Below are 26,599 nucleotides of genomic sequence, written 5' to 3'. Positions count from 1 at the left end.
AACATAATATTCGAGTCAAGATATCGATCGCTTAAATCCTTGACTACCTAATCTTACTTATGCTGTACTTGCTTCTTGTGCCCAGCTCCGCCTGCGTAGAAGGATTAAAACAAAAGTGTTAAAGAAATTGCAAATATCTTTAACTAGGTGTTGCTCGCGGCTTCGTCCGCTTGTAAAGTCTTTCCCGCCATAAAACTACCTACGTAAAACACTGTATCGATTACAGCGCTACCAGAAAGACACCAGCGCCATCTATTAAAAAAAATTAAAAAAGTCACATTAATTACCATGGAAACAAAACACCGCGATAAAAAGTAGTCAGTCTTAAGCAGAACATGGTATACCCGTGTGCTACATTTTATCAAAATCTACTAAGATGTTTCTGCGTTTAGTTTTAACAAACATCTAAATGTCTAAACATCTTCACAATTTTTCGCATTTATAAAATTAGTAACGTAAATTTGTAATATTGACAATAACTTTTCCGATTTCCGATTTTCATGAAACAGCCCACTCTACTCCCAATTACTCTTTGCCAATGTATAAAAATTCGTTAGTTAATTTCGGAAATGTGCGCTAAAAAAATAGAAAACCAGAAAATAATTCTAAATATTATATCTTTCTGTATTTTATTATTCTTCTTTAGTTATACCTTTCCTTTTTTGTAACTTTTTGTATATACAGACACACCGGGTTCTGATTTTATTATGTATGTCCGAAAAATCGACGGTTTCTACAGGACTTTAATGTGGCTAAAGATTTGTACAGGGAGCGTAATATGGAATCATTTGCCTATTACTATACAAGGCCTAGATGTAAAGAATTATAAAAACCCGGCTTGTAAATCGAAGCATAGACATTCAAAACTTGGAATGAAAGGCACTCCATAACTTGTCATCGTAAGACATTTAAGTGGTATAAGGCCAGTAATTTCACGGGCTTCTTTTGTCTGAGAATTCACAATCCAAGACTACATATTATGTTTTGGCTTACTGGAAGCAGTAGAACTAATTGTTATATAATTTGTTTATTTCAGGTCTTGTTAAACTGGGCGTTCATTGTGTTACGGGGAAGAAAGTGGCGATCAAGATCATAAACAGAGAAAAATTGAGCGAGTCAGTGTTGATGAAGGTAATTTCCATCGATATGTTAATTTGTATTTATAGTGCCATCTACCGTCAAATAGCGCGAAATATTACACATTTTAATTTGTCATACTGACGATAGATGTCGTAAAGAAAATAATAAATTATAACTTGATTTATTTACTTTATTTCTTTAGAAACCTATGAATGAGGAATTATAGTAATTGAATATTTTTTTTATTATTTTGAATCCCATAAAAACAACAAGTAACAATAATGAAATATTTTGATCGTCAAATTTTCAGGTGGAACGGGAGATAGCTATCATGAAACTGATAGAACACCCACACGTGCTCGGACTATCCGATGTGTATGAAAACAAAAATATTTGTAAGTACGAACACTATTATCACAACCACAGTAATTAATTAAAGTTGTACTTAGTCATTCACCGCTTCGGTGGCGGTAGTTGCATTGCGTGCGCGGTAGGACGACTACTCTGAGATCCTGGGTTCGAATACCAGTTCATGCACAGTAATATTTGGATTTTTCTGCTTACTAGCAGCCCAGAATCTAAAATTTGTGCCTCAAATGGCGATAGGCTCGCCTCCTACCATGTCATGGGACAAAACATACTTAACAAAACTTGAATGCCCTAGTTACACCTCGGCCTATTCTTTCGGGGATAAATGCATGATGTGTGTTTCTTTTTGTCCCTATTTTTTTTTCCAATTATTTAGTTTTGTCCTTGTGCTACTAGATGGCTCTTTAACGATATTTTTATTTTCAGGTATTTAGTACTTGAACACGTGAGTGGTGGAGAACTCTTCGATTACTTAGTGAAGAAAGGTCGGCTAACTCCTAAAGAAGCGAGGCGTTTCTTTAGGCAAATCATATCCGCTTTGGACTTTTGCCATAGTCATTCTATTTGGTAAGATTTTGTTTATATTCCAATAGTATTTGTATTGTTTAACACCATTAATGTCAGGTAACACTATCCTGGTGGACTTTTGGTAACAATTTAAAAACTATTCAACACTATTATTATTTTTACTTTTAACTGACATCTAACGTAAATGGATATAAACTTTAAACCGTGTAATTTGGTCAGATGGTTACATGAAAGCCCAAAAGATGGCATTGTTACGCGAATAAAATTAAATCTTAAAAGTAACGGAAAAATCTTATACAAAACTGCAATTGGTAAAGATATTTGCACGCATTCTGAGCGAAGTGTTCAAGAATCGAAAGGCACACTAGGATCCCTATGAGTTCGAATCCTTCGCTAGGACAAAATAAAATATCTTTAACTAGGTGTTGCTCGCGGCTTCGTCCGCTTGTAAAGTCATCAATCATCATTCGCAGCTGATGTCCCTATACTTATAAAAAGTTGTTATATAACCGGAAAGTATTTATAATTTGCCAATGCCCATAACTTATACTCCCCTATAAATGAATGACCAATGGCTGTACTATTGTTATTTTAATTTAATACTTTTTTTTCCTTTCAGCCACAGAGACCTCAAGCCAGAAAATCTGTTGCTAGACGAGAGGAATAATATAAAAATAGCAGATTTCGGCATGGCCTCCCTTCAACCTGCGGGCTCACTGCTCGAGACCTCTTGCGGGAGTCCACATTATGCTTGCCCAGAAGTCATTAGGGTATGTACCTAGTACCTACCTATTAATTAAATATGTTCCACAAGATCAGAATTACACCGTGCTATTTATGTATTATGTAGGAGTAACATCATAAGGAGAGCGGTATTTAAAACAAAACAGATAGTGGGAATAAGCCTTAAATTACACTACAAAAGTTGCTAATAGCTTATACTTAAAGGGACGGAATAGCAGAGGATTTAAGTTTTTACTAAAAGACATTCAAACTTATCTAGTAGGAATATGACATAAATTTAAATAAAACTATTTTCCGAATTTTATCGCGATTTTTATATAATTATTTTCTTCTGACGTTTCGAACACTTTGCTGTCTTCATATTCAGGGGGGCGACTGAGGTGTTGACGTCCGGAAGTCAAGTTACAATATCAATTTACAATGATACAAAATATTAAATTTATGTACAAAATTTCCGCATTACATATCAATGTCTAACACTCGTGAAAACATAAGCAACTGTCCAGAAATATTCAGAGAAAGACGTTTCATTTTCCAAATATTGCTATAATCTAAATGCTTTGTTTACATCGCTTAAAGACGGTATTGCTTAAAATACCTTTCCCACGACGAGACAATTGCCTCGGCACAGACCTGAATACCCTTAGAGGTCTGGTCCGGAAACATTTACTTCTGTGTAAGTGACCGCAATTGATGTATTGATGTAATTCGAGGGGCCCGAAGTTCGTATATTGTAACGGTCAGTTTTTTATTACTAAATGGCAAGACGAGCGGCTCAATCGTTTTTGGCAAGTCAACTTTTATAGCAGTAACAATGTCTCGGGACAATAGAAAGTACTAGAACACTGCATTGCGCTAATCACATTTGGACATTAAATTTCAAACGGAACTTAAAGAAGCAATTATGCAGGCCGGCATGACTGTGCCGACTGTCTGGGGATGTTGCTATTTTTTGCGAATCGGCACTTTCATTGAGCTTTCTGCTTTACTTCGCTTAAGATCAGGTGCAATGGACCCGTTTGCCGAGTTACATTAAAAAAAAACCACTGATTACACACGTAATTTAACATCAATCATAGAAAGATACCAGACTGAATAGATTTTACTTGATTGTATAGCTAGACGGAACGTGTCACGTGAATTTTTTTTTTGTTCGCCTGATGGTAAGCGATTCGACCTCATATAAATAGTAGAAGCACCATCCCTCACTTTGAAATACAAAGTATTGTTGGTATTCCACTGCGGTCGCCATCCTGAGAATGAGATGTTAGGTCTCATTATGTCCCGGTAATTTCACCGGCTACAATGTCCTTTCAAATCGGAATACAACAGTGACTACACACTGCTACTTGGCGGCAGAAATAGACATTGCAGTGGTACCCAGGCGGACTCTCACATATGAGAGACCTACCATCAGTAATTCCTGATGGTCATATTAATGATTTTCCTTACAATATGCGGGAGAATATATACTAGTCTAAAAATAAACATAAAACAACATTTATCTAATCATCATCTTGTCGCTTTCTTCCTGTAACTATATTATTTGAAAGACAACATTAACTTGTTAAAGATCATAACAAATATAAATTATAGTACATTGCTGATAGCGACTCGACCGGTCGTCTGAGGTCAACAACTAGATTGGTGGCCAGCGAAACAATTGCCACCACTTACGAAGGGCCATTTGCGCGGGCCTCGCTTACGAGATTATATTGTTTTCAGTTCTTTAGATACACACAAATTGTTACTGAATGATAAACTGCGTTCCTTCGTTCTCTTCTTTTATATGGCTGCCAACGTTTATTTATCGGTGATTTTGCCAATGTCGAGTCATAACAGATACAAAAAAAGAGACTATAAAATCAGATCGCCATTTAGTCAAAAGAAATAAAAAAAAACACCAACACTTCTTCGTTTTGAAACAGCGCCGCCGATTTACGGTCTTGGATCAAAGCAATGTGACTACATAAATTTACAATACATAAACTGAGCTATACCTTTACAAAGGTTAACTCTCTAAAGAAAGTTATACAGTGACTGTAATGGGAATATATTAGTTTTAGACTATTGGAGCATTATAGCATGGAGCAATATAATCATGTTTACAGGCTATTCAGAATGCTAGAAAAACAGATTACTGGCCGCATGATCGTTTTATCTCTCTCATACATTTTCTACCCGCTTTGCCTTCGTAGCACGATAAACACTCAAAACCAGTCTACATCTCCATGATGACATTAATAAAAAACCTCAAATACCTAATAGGATTGCCCAATTCACATTGCCATTAGATCATAGAGGCTACACTGAGAAGGGAACGCCTGTATAGCTGTATAGGTATTCAAAGTACATAGGTACTCTTATAACTCGAGGGTCATGTAATTTTCTAAGGATTTAAATCTCGAATGTAATGTTAACGAAGTAAATAGATTATGTAATGCAAACTCTTCGTTTCGAACCTTGCTATACTACCAAGACATAAATAGGAAACAGTGAGTGAAAATCTTGTTGGCGGTGTCCACTTAATTAACTTAACTCGCGTTCAGAACTACACCGACCGGATCTTCTAATCAAAACGGAAACACATAATTTGATTACACCGGGTTAGATGGTTTTATTTCATTTTAAACGGCGCTATGACAAAGGAAGTAATTTATGCGGCCTCTATGACGAACTTTTTGTTTTGGTATCATAGTTTGGATATATTTTGGTTTATGAGTATAGTATTGAATCATATATTTCTTTAATTTTAGGAGTCTCAGTTTATACTTAAAAAAATAAAACAATAAAGTGTACTCGAAAGGTATTTTTAATACACTTCCACAAGCTTCTATTTAATTACTATACATAGAGTTAAACTAGAGTTATCCTACCCACCTCCAAACCATTATTAAGTACTTTATAAACCATTTAAATATGGCAACTTTATTCTATTGTAGACAAAAAAAGTTCAAATGAAAGATATTTCTCATGTTGCATTAGTAAAACGCGATCCAATATTTAACAATAATGTCACCCAAAAAAATATGTGTTTTAGCTAGCTGCTGTCAGCTGCATTGGTTTTATAGATTTTAATTGTTGCACTCTGGTTTTTTGTTTAACAAAATATTGTATGCAATTTGACTTATTTTAACAAAAAAAAAAAACCTTATTGTATGTTTTAATTTGAGACATTAGATTTTGGATAAAAAAATTATGTTCCCTATTATATGTATAATATAATTATTACATATGAGTTTTTTATATAAAGCGAGACCATGGAATGCCATTAACCGTAGCAACACTAGATTTGAAATACACCTGACTATATATTGTTTGGTCCTGTACTGCACAGGTCACCCCAAATCATTAGGTAATAAGGTTTAAAAGACCAAACATGGTCTTTGAAGTCTAATGTCTCAAATTCAATCACAAATTGAAGTATAACACTGCTAGAAAGCAGAAACAGACAAATTGGTGGCATCCACGCAAAAAACTCAAAACTGAGTAATAACATGTACTATTATTTCTAAATCACATTTACTATAAAAAAAACTATGCTAGAAATGTCAGATCTTATGTGAAAATGTCGTTAGTATTAAAAACTAATATTACAAAAAATGGGATGTACTTTTCATGAGCAATTTTTTTACGATCACAGTCAAAATGTATGGAACAAAATAATCACAAAATATTTAAGTATGGGCTGTTTTAAACCATTTCAAAATATTTGCGAGAAACATTAGAAAGCATCATTTACTTCTCAATTATTTGTAAAATATTCAAGTTGAACGAAGGAGATTGCCAATTGAGGCATTTTTTTATAAATAATTGATACTTCATTTTTTGGTAATCCAATGCTCCTTTAACTTTAAAAATGGTTTTAAACTACCAGAGTGAAGGAATCTTAATCTATTTATCATATTTACGACGCAAGTACGTACTTCATAGTTAATGTTGAATTTTATTTACCCAGTCAATGTCAAGAGAATTTATATTAACTTATATTAGCCAAACAAGAAAATTATAATTTACAACATAATCATGAATTATTTTCACAAAGAGTGATAATTAAATAAATTTTAAAGATATAAATTATCAAAAAGCTTAGCAAAATCATTTTCGCCCAGTTGCTTAGTAGAGACCATTCTAACACAATAATTTGATATAATCTATAAGATCAGCACACAAAACAAATGAATAACAAAAAAAGACCTAGTAATCTGTTGAATTAGCCCCGTAAATACTATTTCCTTATTAATTTTTAGTAACAATATATAGCTATTGATTTGCTTGTCAATCTCTTGTATGCATAAATATATAGTTAAGACAAAAGTTCTGAGGTAATAAATATAAAAAACAGTCGAATTGAGAACCTACATTTTTTTAAGTCGGTTAAAAATAAGGTATTTTTCAAATATATTCAAATAAAAATCATAAAGACACAGCTTAACTTTAAAGTCAAATCCCAAGTTAAAGTTATTATAATTTTGAATGAAAAGATAAATAAGTAGAACAGAAGAGATAGAAAAATACAAAAAGTTTGGAAATAATGACAGCTTAGAAAATATCATGTACTTGTTTAAATTATCTGAAGTTTTATACAAACATTGTATATGAAATTTATATATTTTTTCATCAATAGTTTTTGCAACATACTACAAATTCCCCTTCTTGGTGCAAGGATCCCTAAATAGTGCAGCCTTCAGAGTTTATTACTAACCCATAACAAAGTTGGCAAATATGTCTATTTTGGACAGTAATTCTTACTCAGATCACATTGACTCTCAAACTAATAACATACATTTTATTTATTCTAATGGGAATCAAACTATGTACCTCAAAAGCCTAACAAGCAGTACTTTCCTATACTAATTCAATAAGTTTATTACCATTGGCTAAATAACCTAAGATAGAAATTGACAAACATATCAAGGATAAGTATTGTTACAAAGCTGACTCACCATCTTAAGCCCAATGTTAATATCTATTTATGTCAGAGAAATTAATTTTATATTTTAATACTGTAATTCAGAATTATTGAAATTTTTTATATGATAAGACAGAATCATGTGATATAGATGTATATATAATTCAATTGGTGTTAAAAGTATAACAAAGAACGTTGTAATAGTGAGCCAGCAATAAGTGTCATGAATAAGGCAGTTAACAGACCAATATTGTAGCATCAGCAGAACTTAGCCCTTACAATACCTTATAGAAATATTGTCACCTTAATCATCATCTACTCTCTGCTTTTTACTGGTATTTGACGGTGTCTGGGGCGGGGAGCAGGCAGTATCCCTCCTTTTTCCTGAATGCCTTGCACAGGTAGTCCCAGACTGCCTGTTAGACCTATTAGATTGAGATTCACGAGTAGGCGAGAATTGGGTCATCATTTCTACATCATTAAAAATGACCTGAGCACCCCCTCCACAAGTAGGGATGACGTCACCTTTATACAGTTTCGTTTCTAACTCCCCATCAGTATCCTGCTCTTGAGATATGAGGCAATACTTGGATGTCTTGGAATTGGTAATGTCTTTCACAGTCTTCAATTTATTGACAACTTTACTGTTAACAATGCTGGGCTTTAACACAGTGCCCATAGGTACTAAGTTGTTGGGGGCGTGTTCTACCCATCCTCTACCATCTGCTGATAAGGACCTTCGGTGTCGAGGGTTGGCTACAGCAATGCCTCTACGCGAAGAAGTAGGAGTCTCTCTTGTTTGGGGTACTGAACTAAAGGGAGTTAATAGATGGGCAGGTAATGCTCGAGGTGTAGATCCTGGGGTAAACTCCCTCCCAGTTTGAGCAGCCATGTCTGTTTTCTGGTATGAATCTACAATATCACCTCTATCGTTCAATGCTTCTGCTATAATACGCAGTCTGTTCTCCTTTTCTTCTATAGCATTCCGGAGTCTTTCCTTCTCGGAATTGATCTCCCTAGCTTTCTCATGTTCAGCTGCAATCTTATGGTTGTACTTTCGTTCTAGAATCTTCTTTTGCTTTTCTTTATCTAATTTGTTTTGGCTTAACATCAAGTCTTTCTCTTGCAATTCTCTTTTGAGAGATGAAGTATATTCGGTCATTTCATTCAATTTTCTCTGGTGGGAAAGGGAAGCATTTTCTGTAGCTGTTAACCTCTCTTCTAAAGCTTTAACTCTTCTCTCTGCTGCAGCTAATTGTCCCCTCAGAGAAGCATTCTCACTTCGTACTTCTAAAGATTCTTTCTCTAATTCTAGTAACTCTGATCTTAATCTTTCATCTTTTATGGCTTTGCTTCTTTTCAAAGATTCTCTGCGACTAATCCTCATTTCCAAATGTGCCATTAATTCTTTGATAATGTGCGCTGCTTGAGAACTATTAAGTTCTAGACTTGGGAAGTCAGGTCCCAAGCTGTATACCAAACCTAGATCTAACTCCAAGTCTTTAGCTTCAGGTCTGGCTATGTTCTCCCTAGCTATGTTGAAGAGTCTGTTGGCCTTACGACGGCCTGATGTAAGACCAATAGTAGCACCAATGTCGACCACTTGCGCCTTGGCAACCTCAACTTCTGCTGCCATTTCTGCAAACCTCATTACTTGAAGGGTCTCATCATAGTCTTCAGCTCTTGGATTAGCACAAATAATCATCCGGACCTGACCTTCCCCTTCAAAGAAGTTTTTGAACAGTAAAGTAATTTTAGACTCTCTGTACGGTACCATATTAGATGTCCCATTAATCTGGTTCTCTCTTAGAGCTTCAAGACAAGTTCTCAGGGTCATTAAGGACTTGTTTATGTTACCAGCTTCCTTTAACCTCTGCCCAGTATTTTTGTTCTGTTTGTTCTCTCACTTCCGGCTAAATCAACTAAGCTTAATTGGCTAATGCAAAGGAACTTTTTGTTGTGAATCACAGTTTCTCCTGTCTCGTCTAATGGTGCCTGCACCAATCGGATAGTAAATACGGAATGACTTCTAGAAGATTCCGCATTCAATGTAGTATGGGCCATGCGTTTCCTTTTCAAGCCCATGTAGAAAGCATCAAAAGCATCCTCCGCTGATTTGATTTCAATCTCGGTAACTCCATGGACATACATGTTCCGAGCCCCGTCTTCTCTTATAAGTTTTACAGGAAGTGTTTTGCTTGGAGCACTATCTTCAAGTAAATCATAGACACAGTTATTATAAACTTCTACATAAGTTACAAACACTGCATACTGGTTGTCTTCATTGATACCCTCAACTTTAGTTACGTCAGATGACGACATAGCTAAATCAGGGTTCGAATTGTTTTTCCTATTCGATTTAAACTTGTGCAACTCCTGCTGCCTTTCTAACATGGCCTCCGCTTCAGTGGCGATGTCGAACATGTTCATTTTGTCAGGTTTAAACACATATTTAGGTGCCTGGTAGTCATTGATCGTCTTAAAAATTATGTTCAAGCAGCGAGGTAATATCCCGCAGTTTTGCGGCTCTCCTGTCATTGTAAAAGTTTTGCCGCTTCCCGTAACACCATAAGTGAATAGAAGACCATTTTTACCTTTCACCAAGCCCTCTACCAAGGGCTGTGCGACTTTGTCGAACACTTCTTGCTGCGATGTTTCGGGCGGGAAAACCTCTTTGAATATATACTTCATGGTTTTGTTGCTCTCGTTTCTGTAGCTGAATGCCGTAACTGGAGGCGTCAGGAGCACCGTGGTCGGGGACACGATCTTCATACATGGTAAATCGGAGTCTCTTTGCATGGGTCGAAGGCGGCAGTACACTTGCACAGGATCTCGGTCTTGCGCGAGATTTTGTCTACTCCGCGCCGGCGTCCGCATGTCGTTTAACTTTTGTTTCGATTTCGCAGACTTCATTTTGTCGTATTTATCACTCACATTCACTTCGTATTGAGTTTTTCGCGTTTTTACTTTTCAACGGATTTCGTCAAATCAAAGCAACGGTCGTTTATGAATTATCAATAATATACGACGATAGATCATATAACCACAATGATATTTGTATCTTTTTCTAAGTCACTAAAATATGTAGTGTTGTTTCATGTAACGGCTGACGGTTTACACCGTCTTGATTTGATCGTATTGTACCTACCCGTCCATGAAAATGTTGACATTTTAATGATACCAGCGCTACAAAATTTACCGAATAATTAAATAATATATATAATGCCTAAGAAATATGACTATAATTTTAATATAAAAACAATATTAAGTTTAATTTTAGTTAACTCGTCGAAAACATAATATGACAGAAACAACATAATATCCTTAGATGATTAGTAATTTAGAAATCCATACATTTTAAAATTATAATTTATTGCTATAATAAATTAAAGTAAAGAGAAAATACCGAAAGTATCATATCAATATAAAAATGGGAATATACAATCTACATGGAACAATGTGGTCAAATTTATTTGTCCATAATTTATCGGAATCTCTAATAGACAGGCAACACTTTACTTTAACGTGCCAAATTCCAACTGTCACAGAAACGTTTCGTTTCTCACACCCATAGGAATTGTTTATAATTTAAATTTCATAATATTATTATCTTATGATTATAATTTTAAAATGGCGAATTTAATTACACTATATTTTACAAATCATTGTTATTATACTGTTTTGGAACATAATTACAATTAATTCTATTTTACAGGGTGAAAAATATGATGGTCGACGGGCGGACGTGTGGTCTTGTGGAGTAATCCTGTATGCATTACTCGTCGGTGCATTGCCTTTTGACGACGATAATTTGCGTCAATTACTTGAAAAGGTAAAGAAATATTTTTGAAATAATCTCCTTATGATGCGCCATCTAGTGGGAAATAGCAAAATAATTGTTGATATTATTTTTAAAGGACGGATAACGCTAAATTTAAATTTTAAAAATATTATAATCGATTGTGATATTATTAATATAATGATAAAACTACGTTGAATTTGTATAAACTCATATAAATTAAGTGAGTTCAATTTTAGGTAAAACGCGGCGTGTTTCACGTGCCGCATTTTGTTCCGCCAGACTGCCAACAGCTGCTTCGAGGCATGATCGAAGTAAACCCCGAGAAACGAATGACGGTGACTAATATATAATTTCTTTTAAAAAAAATTGTCGTATAATAAATATTATACACCTAAATCACCCAACGTTCATTTATGACTTTATATACAATAGCGCTACCTTTCAGCGCATAGTGATATTTTTAAGTAGGCTCTTTGAAAATATTATTATATTTAACGGTTTTTTTGTCCAGCGCATTGTAATTTTAGTATTTGATAAGTACTTCTCCAAAGAGTAGTTTTAGTTTCAATTTAAATTGGCATTCGTAAATCCCAAGTCGGTAGTCCATAATATTATTGTATCTAAAATCATATACTTAGTGATTATGCAAGCAAAAATCATAATAGTAAAATTCCTATCCCAGTTGGCTGAAATTACCAGACACCCGTGGGTAACGGCGGGAGGCAGGGGCGAGCTGGAACAGGAGTTACCCATGATGGAAGTAGTGCAGACTCGAGTGCTGCCATCTGCCGAGGCCGTGGACCCCGATGTTTTGCAGGTAACCCAATTTTACGACCGATTTCATTAAGCCAAGTCTTCTATATGTGTTTTTCCATATCTACACAGAAACATCTAAGTAGGTATACAAATAAATTTGTAGGTATTGGAATTGGTATACTTCGTAAGTATAATACCTTCGCCATATTCATTTCAAAGCAACATGGCGTTTATCAACAAGCACTAATTGACCATAGACAAAATATATCTCAAACATAAAGGAGGTCTGGCAAACTTTACAATAATAAAAGCACAGGATTAACTTAACAACAAATTATGTCTTCTTATAGGCTATGTGCAGTTTGGGCTGCTTCAAGCAACGGGAGAAACTTGTCCAAGAACTTTTAAGTCAGCAGTGAGTATTCAAAAATATTAAAACCGGCTAAATATATACTTATTTTAAACAACTTTAGTTTAGATAGACTGAGGATTCCATTTCCCAAAATGTTTTGTCTGTATTATTATTTATTTATATCCGCCATAATAACATAATATGTAATACGTATATTTCAGTCCTCTACCGATTACGGTGGCAAAACACTTGGCATATTTGTATAATATTTGAGCATTTTGGCTAAAGCAATATCGGCTTTATATGTTTTATGTACAAAGTTACATTGGATTGGTCAATAAAGGCAAATATTCACTCAAACACGTCGAGTGCTGCCATCATTAGGTATAAGATGACTGTCCATACACCTATTGTGTTTGTAAAGGCGCGACATCATACGCTAATTATATTCAAAAAGCTCTAGCGTGGTGCTACAGCCGACGCGCACACAATGTTAGCGCTTATTTTTACATGGTAGGTGTATATCGCGTGGAGTCGCACTGGCGTGGCGTTTGTTTACTACACGACTGTAAGACAATACCACACACGCGCACGCGCGCTCACACACACACACACACACACAAACACACATGCACTATACATAATAATCACGGCATAATGTTTTGATTTAGAATTTCAAAATTACTCATAAAAACTGTTAAAATTGTAATTTTTTTTTTGTTTTAATTTAAATTTTTTTTTTATATACATATAATATAAAAAAACAAATGTTGCAAGTAACTATTTATAAATTATGGAAGAGCGGAGTCTCCTAATACAGGCACTCTTGCTTAAAAGGAGACTCCAGCGACCAATGATTGTAAATGACAACTTTGTTATAATAAATAAACATTATTATTATTATTATTATACCAGCGTTGGTAGGGTATGCGTGGATGTGGGTGAGCCAAGGGAGAGAAGGGATGTTTTTTTCTTTGAAAAGACAGTCAACGCATCTTCAAAAGTTAAAATGCTTGAAATTTGAACAAAACTTCGTCAGAGTCTTAGTATTTAGGTTTCGTTGATATTTAGTAAGTACTGACCTTAGGAAGTATTTTTGGACTGCATTTTAATGTCGGGCTTAAGGTCTAGCAGGCAATTAGAAGGACGCCGCTTCGATATCCGCATCTAAAACAAATGTTCAAGAATTTCAAATCTTGTTATCGTCTATCAAAATAACGGAATTAAAAGCCTCATATTAATAATACGACATAACTTTAATCTTCATTCTTATTCATATGATGGAGAGGATGGTGTTAAATTGTCTGCCCATGCCTCGTTTGCAGCCACAACACTGAGAAGGTGATCTACTTCCTGCTGCTGGAGCGCAAGCGGCGGCGGCCGGCGCGCGACGACGAGCCGCGCCCGCCCGCGCCCGCCGCCCCCGCCGACCCGCCGCGCAAGCGCCTCGACACCTGCCGGGTAACACACACACACACACATACACATACATACACACACACACACCCGAACTCTAACTATGAACAGACCTAACCCAGAAGGCACACCCCCGAGGCAATTCTTGTGCGCTCGGTCTTCATACCGAATGCACGCCCATGCATGAGGGACATTTGTCGCGGCCCTAGGCACACAAAAAGTGATGCCTACGCCCCCATGATTGCAAGTTCACATGGGGGGTCTGACAGGGGCTCGTTGAACATTTCACCTTCTTTTCCTCTCCGCCCATCCTAGTACTTCCTCTTCTTTCCCCCACACTCCTTTCCCAATTCTTTCCTCCCACTTTCCTCCCGGCCCCTGCAGTCGTTAAGCCGGGAGGAACCAGTATACCGTTCGCAGGTTCCTCCCGGTGTTGACTGCAGGATCAGCCGTTAAAAAAAACCCAGAAGGCTATTTTTTTTAATTTTTTTTTACTCTTTATTGTACCAAACAGAAAAAATTCATACAAAGAAGAAAAGAGAGACAAAAAAAATGTGTTTCCTTTGTCTGTGACGGAAATCTAGACCCTGTCCACTTACCATTAAGCCAATCTTGCCGAAGCACATTATTACTCATGTACCATTTTCTGTTTCAGGTAAACGGACAATCAGCACACTTCGGTCAAATCAGCGAAGGCTCCCCAATCACGCCGCGAAGATCACAATTCAGGTAATTACATCAAACTATGTTTATGTGCTTGCAGCAAGCTAGCCTTCGCAGTACGTAGGTATATCAGCGCTGTGATTGGCTAATATTGAGATACAACTTTACTTCAGGTTGTCAGATACTCAGAACAATGACAAGCATAGAAGTAACACTATGACATTTGAGTGTACTGTGTCTTAGACAGCAAGAAATTTAATTGTGTTGCGATCCCTTCTGACATCTTATCTATATCGATAGATGCTTTGTCTATCGGCTATGGTAAATTCACAGACCTGCTAAAATAAACACTTTTCGGTCAGTCAACTACAAACCGTTGCAAATTGCTATTTTAGTTAAAGGCTAAAAAGATATCAAAACCCTGATTTGGTATTCAAGTACCAAAAAGTCTGGGTACATAAAAGCACTCGGTAAAAGCTGTTAAATTACAATAAACTATAGAACTACCGGCGTTCTTCGGGTTAAATTTTTTCCAATTTTCATTTGCTATTTACAGCAGTTTCCATGCCTTCCGAAACGTCATTTACTAAACACAAAAATGGTTTAGCATTTAGATTATTAAATTAAGAAACTGTTAGAAATTTCGGAAGGAATGGAAACCGCTGTAAGTAACAAACAAGAAATCGGCCGGAATTTCGTCTAGGAGAAAGCCAGTACGCCTTCTGTTCTTTTCTAACTTTCTTAGGCATTAAAAGATACCCAAGAGGTGGGATTTGACAGAAGCTACTAAAATGGGACAGTAAAATTAAAACACAGCAGTATCATTCATGTCACATATGTTTGATAACTTTTTCAATGTTAATAAAACTTTGTCGAAATGCTTAGAGCAAACACGGTGCTGTTTTTCCAATGCCAATTGGGACGAGCTATGGCCACGATCCATTTTTGCCTCATAGCATCATCTGTAGGGAATCTGCAATGAAACACATTGTATGAAACACACTATGAAAATCAGATAGTTTCCTCGACCCCAGCCTTCGCGCACGGTTTCCAAGTGGCTTTTACCATTACACCACCGTATATTGAAAGTAAAAGGCAATTTATGCAAAATAGTAAACTACAATATACCAACATTTATGTTATCGACAGAATATGCAGCACAACACTATTGAACACGACTACGTAAATTGGTAAAAATGAAAAATACTTAATAATGACTGGATCGAATGGCCAACAGCAGATTATAATATGACTAGAGCATAATAAAGTATAATTAATAACACTTTTGCACTTATGTACAGGGTTTAAGCAAATATATTACGTTTTTTGTTTACTCACCGATGGAAGCTGATGATTTCAGTTTCATTTTCTTTACGAGAAGAATGAGATTTACACCCCACAATAACGCAGGCCATTGCTTGTTGTATTTTACTTAAACAGCACTGTGTATTTATTAAAATTAACAACAATAATTTTACACAACATGTAGCCACTTTAGAAAAGTACGCGCTGAAGTATAACGTAACTAAATTGTGTGAGAGCGTTTGTGACATTGTTTTGAGATTGGCAAGTTGGAACATTTGACATTTAATTTGCTTTTAATTCGGCATCATAAAGAGGACCAAAGGTAACCATTTGATTATTTTAAAGTGTACGCAAGCCGACCTTAGCAACATAATATTTGTCTCGTTCTTTTCAACGGTTTTGGCCTATTTGAAAAAATAGGATAAGTATATGAGGGTAATTTAGATTCCTTCTATGCTTGTTCTTGTTCTGAGGTCAGATAAACAAAGTCAAAGACAACTTTAAAAGTACCGGTACTATGCATTCACGCTGTAGTCAGTATTACAATAGAAATAGAGGCGCTCTCTTTGAGTGATATTGAAATACAACTTTACTTCAGGTTGTCAGATAAACAAAGCCAAAGAAAACGATGAAATGGCAGACACATAGTAGTCATAGTATTGTTCGTAAATTTGTACGTTAGTGACTGCCTTCTGTTCTCCAGGTCTTCGTCCAGCCGCCGCACCGAGGGTCGCAGCTCGCCGCAGCTGTCTGCCAGCCCGCCTGGCAAATCACGTAAGTTCTCCACTTTATTTATTAATTAAGATACCTAGAATATACCTAAAAAAATCGAGAATAATCCTGTTGGGGGGCTCTCAGTCAGTTTTTATGCCCTTTTCATGTTTTCCGGTACTGCCTAGATACAATTTTGGGTTCTACTGCTATAATATTACGGTGCATTATGGTCTATCAATAAAATCATGTCAAATTTTCAGCAGGTCACACTCCGCATCGAGTGTCGTCTTTAGGCGGTACGCCTGCGACACCAGGATCGCCTTTAGGTAAGATATAATTATTATGTATGTACAGTCAACGTAAAATAGGTGTGTATAAAAGTAAATTTGAGACTACACCGTACACATTAACATGAAACGTATATAGATCTTAATGTATAGCTAGGTATATCCATTTCAAGTTGACTGCGCTTACAACTTCTGTTTAATATTTCTGTCAGCTGTCCATTTTTCCGTATTACTGGACGGATTTTGATGCATGTTTTACATATTATGATAAGCATACCATGAGTTTTTTTATGGGATATAAAAATCAAGAAGTAGGACGAAGTTGATTAATTCAATTTGTAATTTGTTTAATACGAATAAAAAGGACATCTTTACAAGCCCTTAAAATATTATGGTGTGAAAGGCAGCTAAGAATCGGTGATAGCCTAAATAGTTGAAAGTGGAACGGACTGCTGAGACGAGTGTCAGCAGGTTCAAAACAAATAGGCTTTTCTAAATGATGTGCTTATTCTCTGTGAATTATCGCTTGCTTTAACGGGGAAGAAAAAAATTCTGAGGAAACCTGAATATCTGAGAAATTCTCTATATAAATTTTGAGGGTGTGTGAAGTCTGCCAATCGGCACTAGGCCAGCATAGTGGACTAAGGCCTAATCCTTCTCAGTAGTAAAGGAGGCCCGTGCCCAGCAGTGGGACAGTATGTAATGCAGGGCTGATATTGTTATATGTAAGTGGGTTATGTATTTTACATGAATGGCGTTTTGTTTTAGCCTCTCCATCAGTCCGAGAACATCATCACCAAAGAGCGAACTCTACAGGGCCTACCATCAGCTTGAATATCAGTAAGTAATTCATATACTTTTGGCCTAATGGCAGAGAAAATCTATGGACTCGGAAGTTATAGGTTCAATTCTGGGACCAGGCAACACAGGAGTTTTTGCGTTTGATGCTTAAGTCAATGTCTATTTTTACCACCAAGTGGCGACAATTTGGAAGCCAGGTAGCACTGAGGAGTTTGTGATTTCAATGCTTAGATTAGTGTCTATTTCTACCACCAAGCAGCGATGCACAGTTGTTTTCTGATTTGAAGGAAATTCCACCCACCGATATAACTGGGCATTATAGGAAAAATGGAGGATCAAGTATTTGGAAGCTGTTTCTGGAACAGAAAAATTCATAGAACTTAAAATCATCATCACCCTTTTTGGTATTCCGTAGTTGGATAAACTTAGGTCACTCTTATAACTAGAATTAAGGATACCAATTACAACTTGTCTACTTTTGGCCATCGTAGTGGTAAGAAAATTGTGTTCCAGAATCTGTATTGACCATTCCTGTTCTAGGTGGAGAGCCAGGGGAAGCCGTGATTATTATAAACGAAGCTCCCATCATGGGAACCTCGGTGGCTGCTAGACCCCACAGTCCTTCGCAATCACACAGAGGTAATACATATTTTTTTTTATAAACAAATAATGAATTCCCTCATTTGAGGGTAAAAATCACACAGAGGTAATACTTTTTTTTATGAACAGACAAAATCAAATCGGTCATTCAAGGGGAGAATGATTTAATTTAAAATAAAAAAATAATTCTTATTCTCCGACTGCCTCGGTGGTGTAGTTGTGTTACGACTACAGTGCTGAGGTCTCGGGTTCGATGCCCAGGTCAGGTAAATAGATATGGATTTCTTTACTCAATATCAGCCTTCAGTCTGAAATTTGTGTCCGATTTTGCGATAGACTCGATCCCTATCTCATCTAGGGATGGAATACATGTACTGCAGAAAGTGGGTGCAGTTGCGCTTCTACCTACTCCTTCGGAGATAAAAAAGAACATGATTGTGTGTTCTTCGGATAAAAATATTTTGACTGGACAGATGAAACTTGTTCTTTTGGTCACGTATTTTTGTAACTGATTGTACTTAGTGTCTGATGTTTAAACTATAATTAAACTTTAAAAGAATACACCAATTGATAACCTCCTTTTACGAAGTCGGTTAAATATATTTGTCATGTTTCCAGTTCGCGAAAGGTCGTCACTGCCCGGCCCTCCGAGCTCCACGCAGTCCCCCGCGCAGGCGTCGTTGTTCCCCAACCTTGGAACTATAACAGGTAAACTTTACCCAGTACTGGACTAACAACCACACAATCATGAATCCAGGAGCGTAGCTACAGCTGTATCAGCGATACGGGGCCCCCGAGATTTGGGGCCCCTTTTGGCCCATACATTAAACTAAGCGGGTGCCCAAAAGTTTGCACTGCCCTGAAGATAATAAGGACGAACATGGACCCAACGTATATAGATATAAGGCTCTTCTACGGCAAGCTACGGTACTGCATGAATCCTTGCCAAATTTCGGCCAACGATCAATATCACCAGAGGTCAGCCAGGATATATTATAGTGCTCAAGTATGTGCGCACCACACAAGCACTTTCTGTTCCTTCATTCTCATAGTTCAGTGAGACGGCAATCCGACACGACCGGAGAGAGATCAGGCGCAGGACCAACGGCTTTACGTGCTTTCCGAGGCACGGGGGTATCACACCGCCAACTTCCTGACTACGAGCTGCGACTGAGTATTTTTTTAAGATGGAAAACAATTTGTGTTATCTATTTTTGGCTTCGGGATACAAAGTACAAACTCAGCACCTTAACACGCTTGACGGATGATACTACGAATAAAACTACACCGAAACAGTCCGTTTTCTATATTCAATTTTAATCGAAAACCAACCCGACATTGTTTTCTCAATCCATTTTCGAGGAATCTCATTTTATTTGTTAAATCAATAAATGTCAGAATTAAATGGCTGAACATGTGCGTGGTGATCCCTTACTCTTATTATTTTGTTTTTGTAAAGTAATTTCTCTAATTGGTTTGTGTGCCAGGCGTGGGCGTGGGCGCCGGCGGCGTGGGCGCGGGCGGGGCGGCGGCGCCGTGGCGCGTGCGCCTCGCCACCATCAAGAACTCCTTCCTCGGCTCGCCGCGCTTCCACCGGCGGAAAATGCAGAGTTAGTATTATTAAATGTCTGAAAATATTTTTGATTACAGTTGAGTGATGAGACGAGCATGCAGCTCGTCTGATGGTAAGCGATATGACAACAGGGCCGTAGCTAGGGGAGGGCATAATGGGGCAATGCCCTACCTTAATTAACTAAATTATACATAACTCAATCAAAATATATGGAGCCGCGTGTTTTTTATTTTACGATTTGGAAGTTGGTCCCATAGTAAGAGTTGTTAGTATTGATGGGTGGAATAACCCCCTTTCGAGATTTAGGGGCATTTTGTTACAATCTGTATATTACCCTAACATTTACGTAAGTTTCAACCTGACTAATTCAGATTCACAAGTCAAGAAAGCCAAAAATCGATTGACCAGATCAGATCTAGTAACATTTCTACTTCCGCCCTAGCCGTAATCACAACTGCCCTACCTTAAATTCAAGTATAGCTACGGCCCTGTATGACAACCCGTAAACAGAAAAAAGAACCTTAGGAATGACAATTGACCATACAGAACTTTAAATTACAAAGTACTAGTACTAGGTGTTACTCCACTGCGCTCGTTACCCTGAGACGTAAGATGATAAGTCTAACAATGCCCAGTAATCAAGCTACATGTCCTTCAAACCGGAGCACAAGAGCGCACACACACTGCTTATTGACAGAAATAGATATTGCGGTAGTATCTAAGACGGCCACGTGTGCGTAGACTCAGTCTGTGATAGGGAACTCAAAACGACTATTGGATGTAGCGTCCAGATTTGATGATCTCTTCCATTGAAGAGCCCATCAATGGAAGGGACCAGCAGTTGTTATAACCTGTCTTGTATGTAGCTTTTCTTAAAATCTATTTGTTTTCTTTGAGCCATACATTCTGGAAATATAAAAAGCGTGCACCTGCATTCTATAAGATGAAATCCATAGCATGTATGAGACGATACCCCGGCTTTGTTCCACAGCGTCGTCAGAGGAAGTGCACCTCACCCCGGAGCCGTCCCCATTCTATTTGTTTTCTTTTAACTAAACATTCTTAAAATATGAAATTGCAAATAGTATTCTATAACATGTAATCCAGTTATGTGATGATACCCCAACTCTGTTCCACAGCGTCATCAGAGGAAGTGCACCTCACCCCGGAGTCGTCCCCGGAGCTGACGAAGCGGTCGTGGTTCGGCTCGCTGCTGCTCTCCGCGGACAAGGAGGAGACCTTCACGGCGCTGGTGAAGGGCAAGCCGCTAGCCACAGTCAAGGCGGATCTTATACACGCGTTCCTCAGTGTGAGTTTCAAAGTGAATTTTGAACCTTAACGTACTTTGTTTATCTTTGATTTACCGCCATTTTTAACAAACAAACCCAATCGCTTTTTTCTATCTCAAAAATAGACCAATCAGAGCAAAGTATTTTTGACATGGTTATAAATGAGTCATTTTGATTGGTTCATTCTCGGAATCGGATTGAAGATTGAGATTTGGATTAATTATTGAAAATGGCTGTTGACTGACTGACTTGATTGGATTGCATGACTTCGTTGGCTGTGAGCACGGCTGTAGCTTGCGATACCTCTATAGATTATGGCGTTCAATATTTTATGAGTTCACGAACTTTCCTTCTGGGTCGTTCGCAAGAGTTGAATTATTTTCCAGACTGTTCAATTCATTACGGTTTTATAAGGTATTTTTTTTTACATCCATGAAAATGAATTCGCCGGTTAACTATTACAAGGTCCTATGTTAATTTTTAAATATGGAAAAAATATATATTTTTTTTTATGTTGGTTAAAATTAAAGACATAATTATAGTTCGAGCTTTATCTTTTTAGATTTATTTATTGAACACTTAGAATTATGTGATATATAATTCAATTTGCACGTGAAATATAACATAGAACCTTGTAATAGTAAGCCAGCGATTTATTATCGTTGTCCCCTTTTTGACACGTCCAAGCCAGCGATTTATTATCGTTGTCCCCTTTTTGACACGTCCAAGCCAGCGATTTATTATCGTTGTCCCTTTTTTGACACGTCCAAGCCAGCGATTTATTATTGTTGCCCCCTTTTTGACACGTCCTGTGTCTACCGCAGATAGCAGAGCTGTCTCACAGCGTGCTGAGCCCGATGTCGTTCCGCGTGGAGTACAAGCGGGGGTCCAACGCGCCGGCCATGTTCCAGCGGCATGTACGCTTTCAGGTATATAGCTTATATACACTTATACTGTGACAGGTTTAGAAGGGGGTGAATGGGGAACCGTCCGGGCTTAGATCTCTTTTTAGCATCTTACCTGCGAAATTGTTAAAAAAGATTTTTTTATATACATGTATAAATGTATAATGATGGCTCAGTTTTGCCACGACTTACATCTGCAGTGCTGAGGTCGTAGCATTGATCCCCGGATCGGGCAAAGCGATATTATTGGGTTTTTTTTAATTCAGTATTAGCTCGGAGTTTATAATACATACAACGGAATGGGTGTACCAATTGCGCCTCTGCCTACCCCTTCTGGTATAAAAGGCGTGTTTTACATTATATATTTTTTATGTGTAATTCCAGGTGGATATATCAACAATAACCAAAGCGCCCGGGGAGAACGGGAAGGAGTACCTTTACGCCATAACTTTCACGTTGTTGTCAGGTAAGTGTCGTCACGCGCCTCGCCAAGTCTTTATTGTAAACCTTACGCAAATAAAGTTAGGGGAGGCCCATAAACTACGCCATACAATTTTCATGATTTTTTGACCCATTTCACACGTGGTCATATATATTGGACCCCACTTTGTGTCGTTACATGTTTTGCATTTCACACATACCTTATATAGCCAGAGATAGAATATATTTTTAAGTTTTTGTCCACAATTAGTTTCTCGCTTTTTAATACTATATATTTTGCCATATCACGTCACGAAACTTACCACCTCTCTTGTTACATAATGTGGCTTCGTTAACTTCGCTCCTTACTTCTCTTAACGTGTGACGTAATTTACAAATGGTCTCATATGATTTGCGACTATACTAAACATAGTAAATAAAAAAAAAAAAAAAAAAAGCTTATTCATCACGTAGGCGAACATAGTTGCACTTATGATAAGTCAAGGTACATGAGAATATTTAATTATTACTTAAATTAGCTTATATAAAAAAAGACAATTTATATTGAAAATAAAATAAATGAAAAATATACTTAGTAAACAAAGAAGCCAGGTCGGGCTGGCAGGAAGAAGAAATAAAATGATGTATATATGTATTTTTGAATAAGCAATAAGGGAGAAACGCGTCGCGATCCTCACCGGTGAGGACAATAAAAGCCCTAACCTAGCTAACCTACCAGCCTTTCACTAGCTACCTAAGCGATGACTACCCGAAGAAGAAAGGCAGAAAGAAACTCCGGGCTTTATTTTTTGTCATCAATTGTCCATTCTTTTATAATATTGTTATTAAATATATTTTTTTTAAATGATTGGTCCATACGTAAGTAATCGTATCTTACTTATTAATATAAATGTTAAAGTTTGTAAAAATGTTTGGATGTTTATTAGAAGTAAACGCGAACACAACTGAACGGATTTGGATGAAATTGGACAACGGCTAGACCATATCTTAGATGACACATAGGTTACTTTTTTACCTGGTAATTTGCTCCCATAATTGAATTGTTTATGTGAGATTTTAAATAAAGCGTTGTACAGTGTTTTAGAGACATTTGTAGCAGAAAAGGACTTTAGTGCAGACGGAGCCGCGAGCAACACCTAGCTGTTCTATAACTACAGAGTGTATGTCTGTGTTGCAGGCAACATCCGCCGGTTCCGGCGCGTGTGCGAGGTGGTGCAGGCGGCGGTGTGTCGCTCGCCCGCGCTGCACCCGCCCTCGCCGCGCGCGCTGCGCCGCACCCTGCACGCGCACCGTACGTACCGCGCCAACACACCACACCACGCCACACTACACTACACCACACCATACTATATGATACCGCACTACACCACACCTAGTCAGGTAGTGTTGCTTCCGCCCTGTGGAATGGGGGCGTTTGGAGAATATCACCACGGTAATCCCTTGCTTGTCGTAAGAGGCGACTAATAGGGGCCACGAAGGGGGTCGTCGGCGGGCAGCAGGGGGCTGTTCACCAGTGGCGAAGGATGAAATTTTTCAAAAGGTAACCCAGTGTGAAAAAAATTGCGTCACTTAAGATATCGGGAGCAATTTATGGGAAAACAAAAACTAAGACAACGAATTAGTCTTGATTCGAAATCGACTAACGTTGACATACCTACTAAATTACCTATTATGCGTAAATAATTGAAACATTTATAAAATCGAACAATAAATGTAGATAATTCTCTTCCATTAATCACAAATATAAGTACTTACCTATTAATTTGTTATAACAGCAACAAAAGTAAGTATTAAAATTATAACCACACTACCTCCAAATAAGTATCTGTATTTTTTTTTTCAAAATAAAACTTTAAATGTAATTACCCCATATACAAATAGGTATCACGATCGCCAAACAGACCAACAGTTTAAAGGTACTTACATGATAAACGTATATAATTATCAATTTAAATAATCAAGAAAGGTTATTCGTTAACTTTTGCTTATATCGTTTTAAATTCAGTAAAATATAATAAGTAAGTATTTATTTTCTTCTAACACATATTTTGTGTCTAAAATCAAAAACTTTCGGATCTACTTTTAATATTTAACCATCTAAATACTAATATGTGAAATTACAGACTAATAATATACTTACGTAAAGGTAGACATTAAACTGATCACAGGTAGTTAATTCCATTATAATACACATTTACTTGTAGTTTCTAAATAAACAAAGCGCTGGTAACTAAATATCACAAAACTATCAAAAAATAAAATGAATATGACAATTTACAAACACCGCAACTTGGTAGCATAATAAATTATGACGTTTAATGGACGTAAAAAGTGACAACTATACAAAGTCGGTTAACGTGAAGCCGAAAATGCTGGGGTTCCCTTTGCCCATATCTTCCGCGCGATTCCGACAAACACTGGCATAGAAAGTCATACAAAGTGCTGCCATCTATATTAAAAAACATACTACGACATTAAGCCGCTTGACAGCGGGTTACCTTGCGCCTGTGGCGTCACAATTTCACTTTGGTAACGGAATTTCTGGGGAACTAAATACAAGGTGCGCCATCTAACGTTATTTAAAATAGGTAATCGATTTCGATTAAATTAACAAACAACGGGCTATTCGCCGATAGATGTCATTATTAAGTGATCATTAATTAATAAGTGGTAGGCCGTTGCGTAGGGACTTAGGTTAGGTTCATTGGTTAGGGACTCGGCCCGACCGCCACCCGAGGGTCCCGGGCCGCTTCAATAGTCGGGTCGTAAGGCAACGGTCACCCCAACATAACCGCTCAGTCGCCCCCCGCGAAGTCTGGGAGGTAGTAATAAGGAACATTCTCCGCGAAAGCAAAAAAAATGAAATGATAGCATTCCCATACCAGCGCTACTGAGTGCTAACAATACGACACCATACGTTTGACAATGTAAAATAACTCGACACCGGTACTTATGATTTATACATAACTGAAATAAAATGAAACAAAAACAACTCGTACGACACAATATAAACGCTACAACAAAGTCCATATCATGTTTATGTTTAGTCACAACTCACAACACAACGACGTACTTACCCAATACACTAAATTTAAACTTTTATGTAGCAATTACATTACTCGTTTCAATTTGTTTAACACCCGCTTTCAATAAACGATCCCAATCTCAATCTTCAATCCGATTCCGCACGAACCAATAAAAATAACTCATTTTTAAGCATGTCAAAAAAGCTTTGTTCTGATTGGTCAATTTTTGAGATAGATCGAAAAAAGCGATTGGAATCGTTTATTCAAAATGGCAGTTAACCGGTAATGCCGGACTAGTCGACGATGCACGCCTTTATACTGTAGACTGTAGAGACAAGTGAAACACACGAATGCTGGTACACGAATAATATTTATTGTTTAAGATTATACATATACAAGTTAATTTTTACATTGCGTTACTAAATGAAACCACATACTCGTCTTCCCTTTTGCTGACATTGTGCCAAAAATCATCCATTAATAAGTAATATTTTCACCAAAAAGGTTTTAGTTTTCTGATTTTTTGATCATTTTGTAACTTAATGAGAATATGGCGTATGCGTAAGTGTATTTCTGAATGAAATTGTGATGTTACTACTGCAATGAATTCTTTAAAAGTAGTAGTAGTGGCATTAGGGTGTATAAAATTAAAATGACTTTTTATTAATATTTATTTTGTTCGAAACTTACACTTTTTTATTTTACATCTACGGCTCAAGTAACTTATTGCAAAGTGTTATTTTCAAGTAGATGAGCCTGTGGTTTAATTTAGTAACGCGATAAAATGACCCTGTATGTAACATACAGGGTCATTTTAAATATATACTATATACTATACATACATAGTACTACACTAAAGTACACAATGTATGAATGTTTCAGCCGGTAATGAGATCCCGGACAGTCCGGAGACTCCGCACCAGCAGTCGGACCACGACAGCGACTCCTCGGTGTTCGACACGGTCAAAAGCCCCACCAGCCACACGTCCATAGACCAATTAGATCAGGTAATCTACCATCGAGTGGCAAAGGGTGA

The 26,599-nt window shown here is 37.2% G+C and overlaps 2 protein-coding genes across 2 annotated transcripts in view; one reads left to right on the top strand and one right to left on the bottom strand.

Moving 5' to 3' along the window:
* The window catches only part of LOC115447177 (serine/threonine-protein kinase BRSK2), a 46,920-nt gene that overhangs the window by 13,864 nt on the left and 6,457 nt on the right, over positions 1-26,599 (top strand). The window contains exons 3-23 of the mRNA XM_037444787.1: positions 1,037-1,131; positions 1,391-1,479; positions 1,876-2,016; positions 2,597-2,747; positions 11,349-11,465; positions 11,672-11,770; positions 12,118-12,252; positions 12,542-12,606; positions 13,869-14,004; positions 14,615-14,688; positions 16,631-16,701; positions 16,902-16,967; positions 17,697-17,768; positions 18,270-18,368; positions 18,948-19,037; positions 19,817-19,939; positions 21,042-21,211; positions 22,016-22,120; positions 22,481-22,562; positions 23,715-23,828; positions 26,446-26,570. Of these exons, the coding sequence (XP_037300684.1) occupies positions 1,037-1,131; positions 1,391-1,479; positions 1,876-2,016; positions 2,597-2,747; positions 11,349-11,465; positions 11,672-11,770; positions 12,118-12,252; positions 12,542-12,606; positions 13,869-14,004; positions 14,615-14,688; positions 16,631-16,701; positions 16,902-16,967; positions 17,697-17,768; positions 18,270-18,368; positions 18,948-19,037; positions 19,817-19,939; positions 21,042-21,211; positions 22,016-22,120; positions 22,481-22,562; positions 23,715-23,828; positions 26,446-26,570 (2,219 nt within the window). The remainder of the gene's footprint in view (positions 1-1,036; positions 1,132-1,390; positions 1,480-1,875; positions 2,017-2,596; positions 2,748-11,348; positions 11,466-11,671; positions 11,771-12,117; positions 12,253-12,541; positions 12,607-13,868; positions 14,005-14,614; positions 14,689-16,630; positions 16,702-16,901; positions 16,968-17,696; positions 17,769-18,269; positions 18,369-18,947; positions 19,038-19,816; positions 19,940-21,041; positions 21,212-22,015; positions 22,121-22,480; positions 22,563-23,714; positions 23,829-26,445; positions 26,571-26,599) is intronic.
* On the bottom strand, positions 5,516-10,723 carry LOC115447183 (kinesin-like protein KIF23). The gene is given in 2 exon segments (XM_030174163.2): positions 5,516-9,523; positions 9,526-10,723. Coding segments are annotated over 2 exon segments (2,607 nt in total). The 5' UTR covers positions 10,547-10,723; the 3' UTR covers positions 5,516-7,937.

Source organism: Manduca sexta, chromosome 28, assembly GCF_014839805.1.
Source record: "Manduca sexta isolate Smith_Timp_Sample1 chromosome 28, JHU_Msex_v1.0, whole genome shotgun sequence".
NCBI lineage: Eukaryota > Metazoa > Arthropoda > Insecta > Lepidoptera > Sphingidae > Manduca > Manduca sexta.
This window is presented reverse-complemented; position numbering and strand designations above follow the sequence as displayed.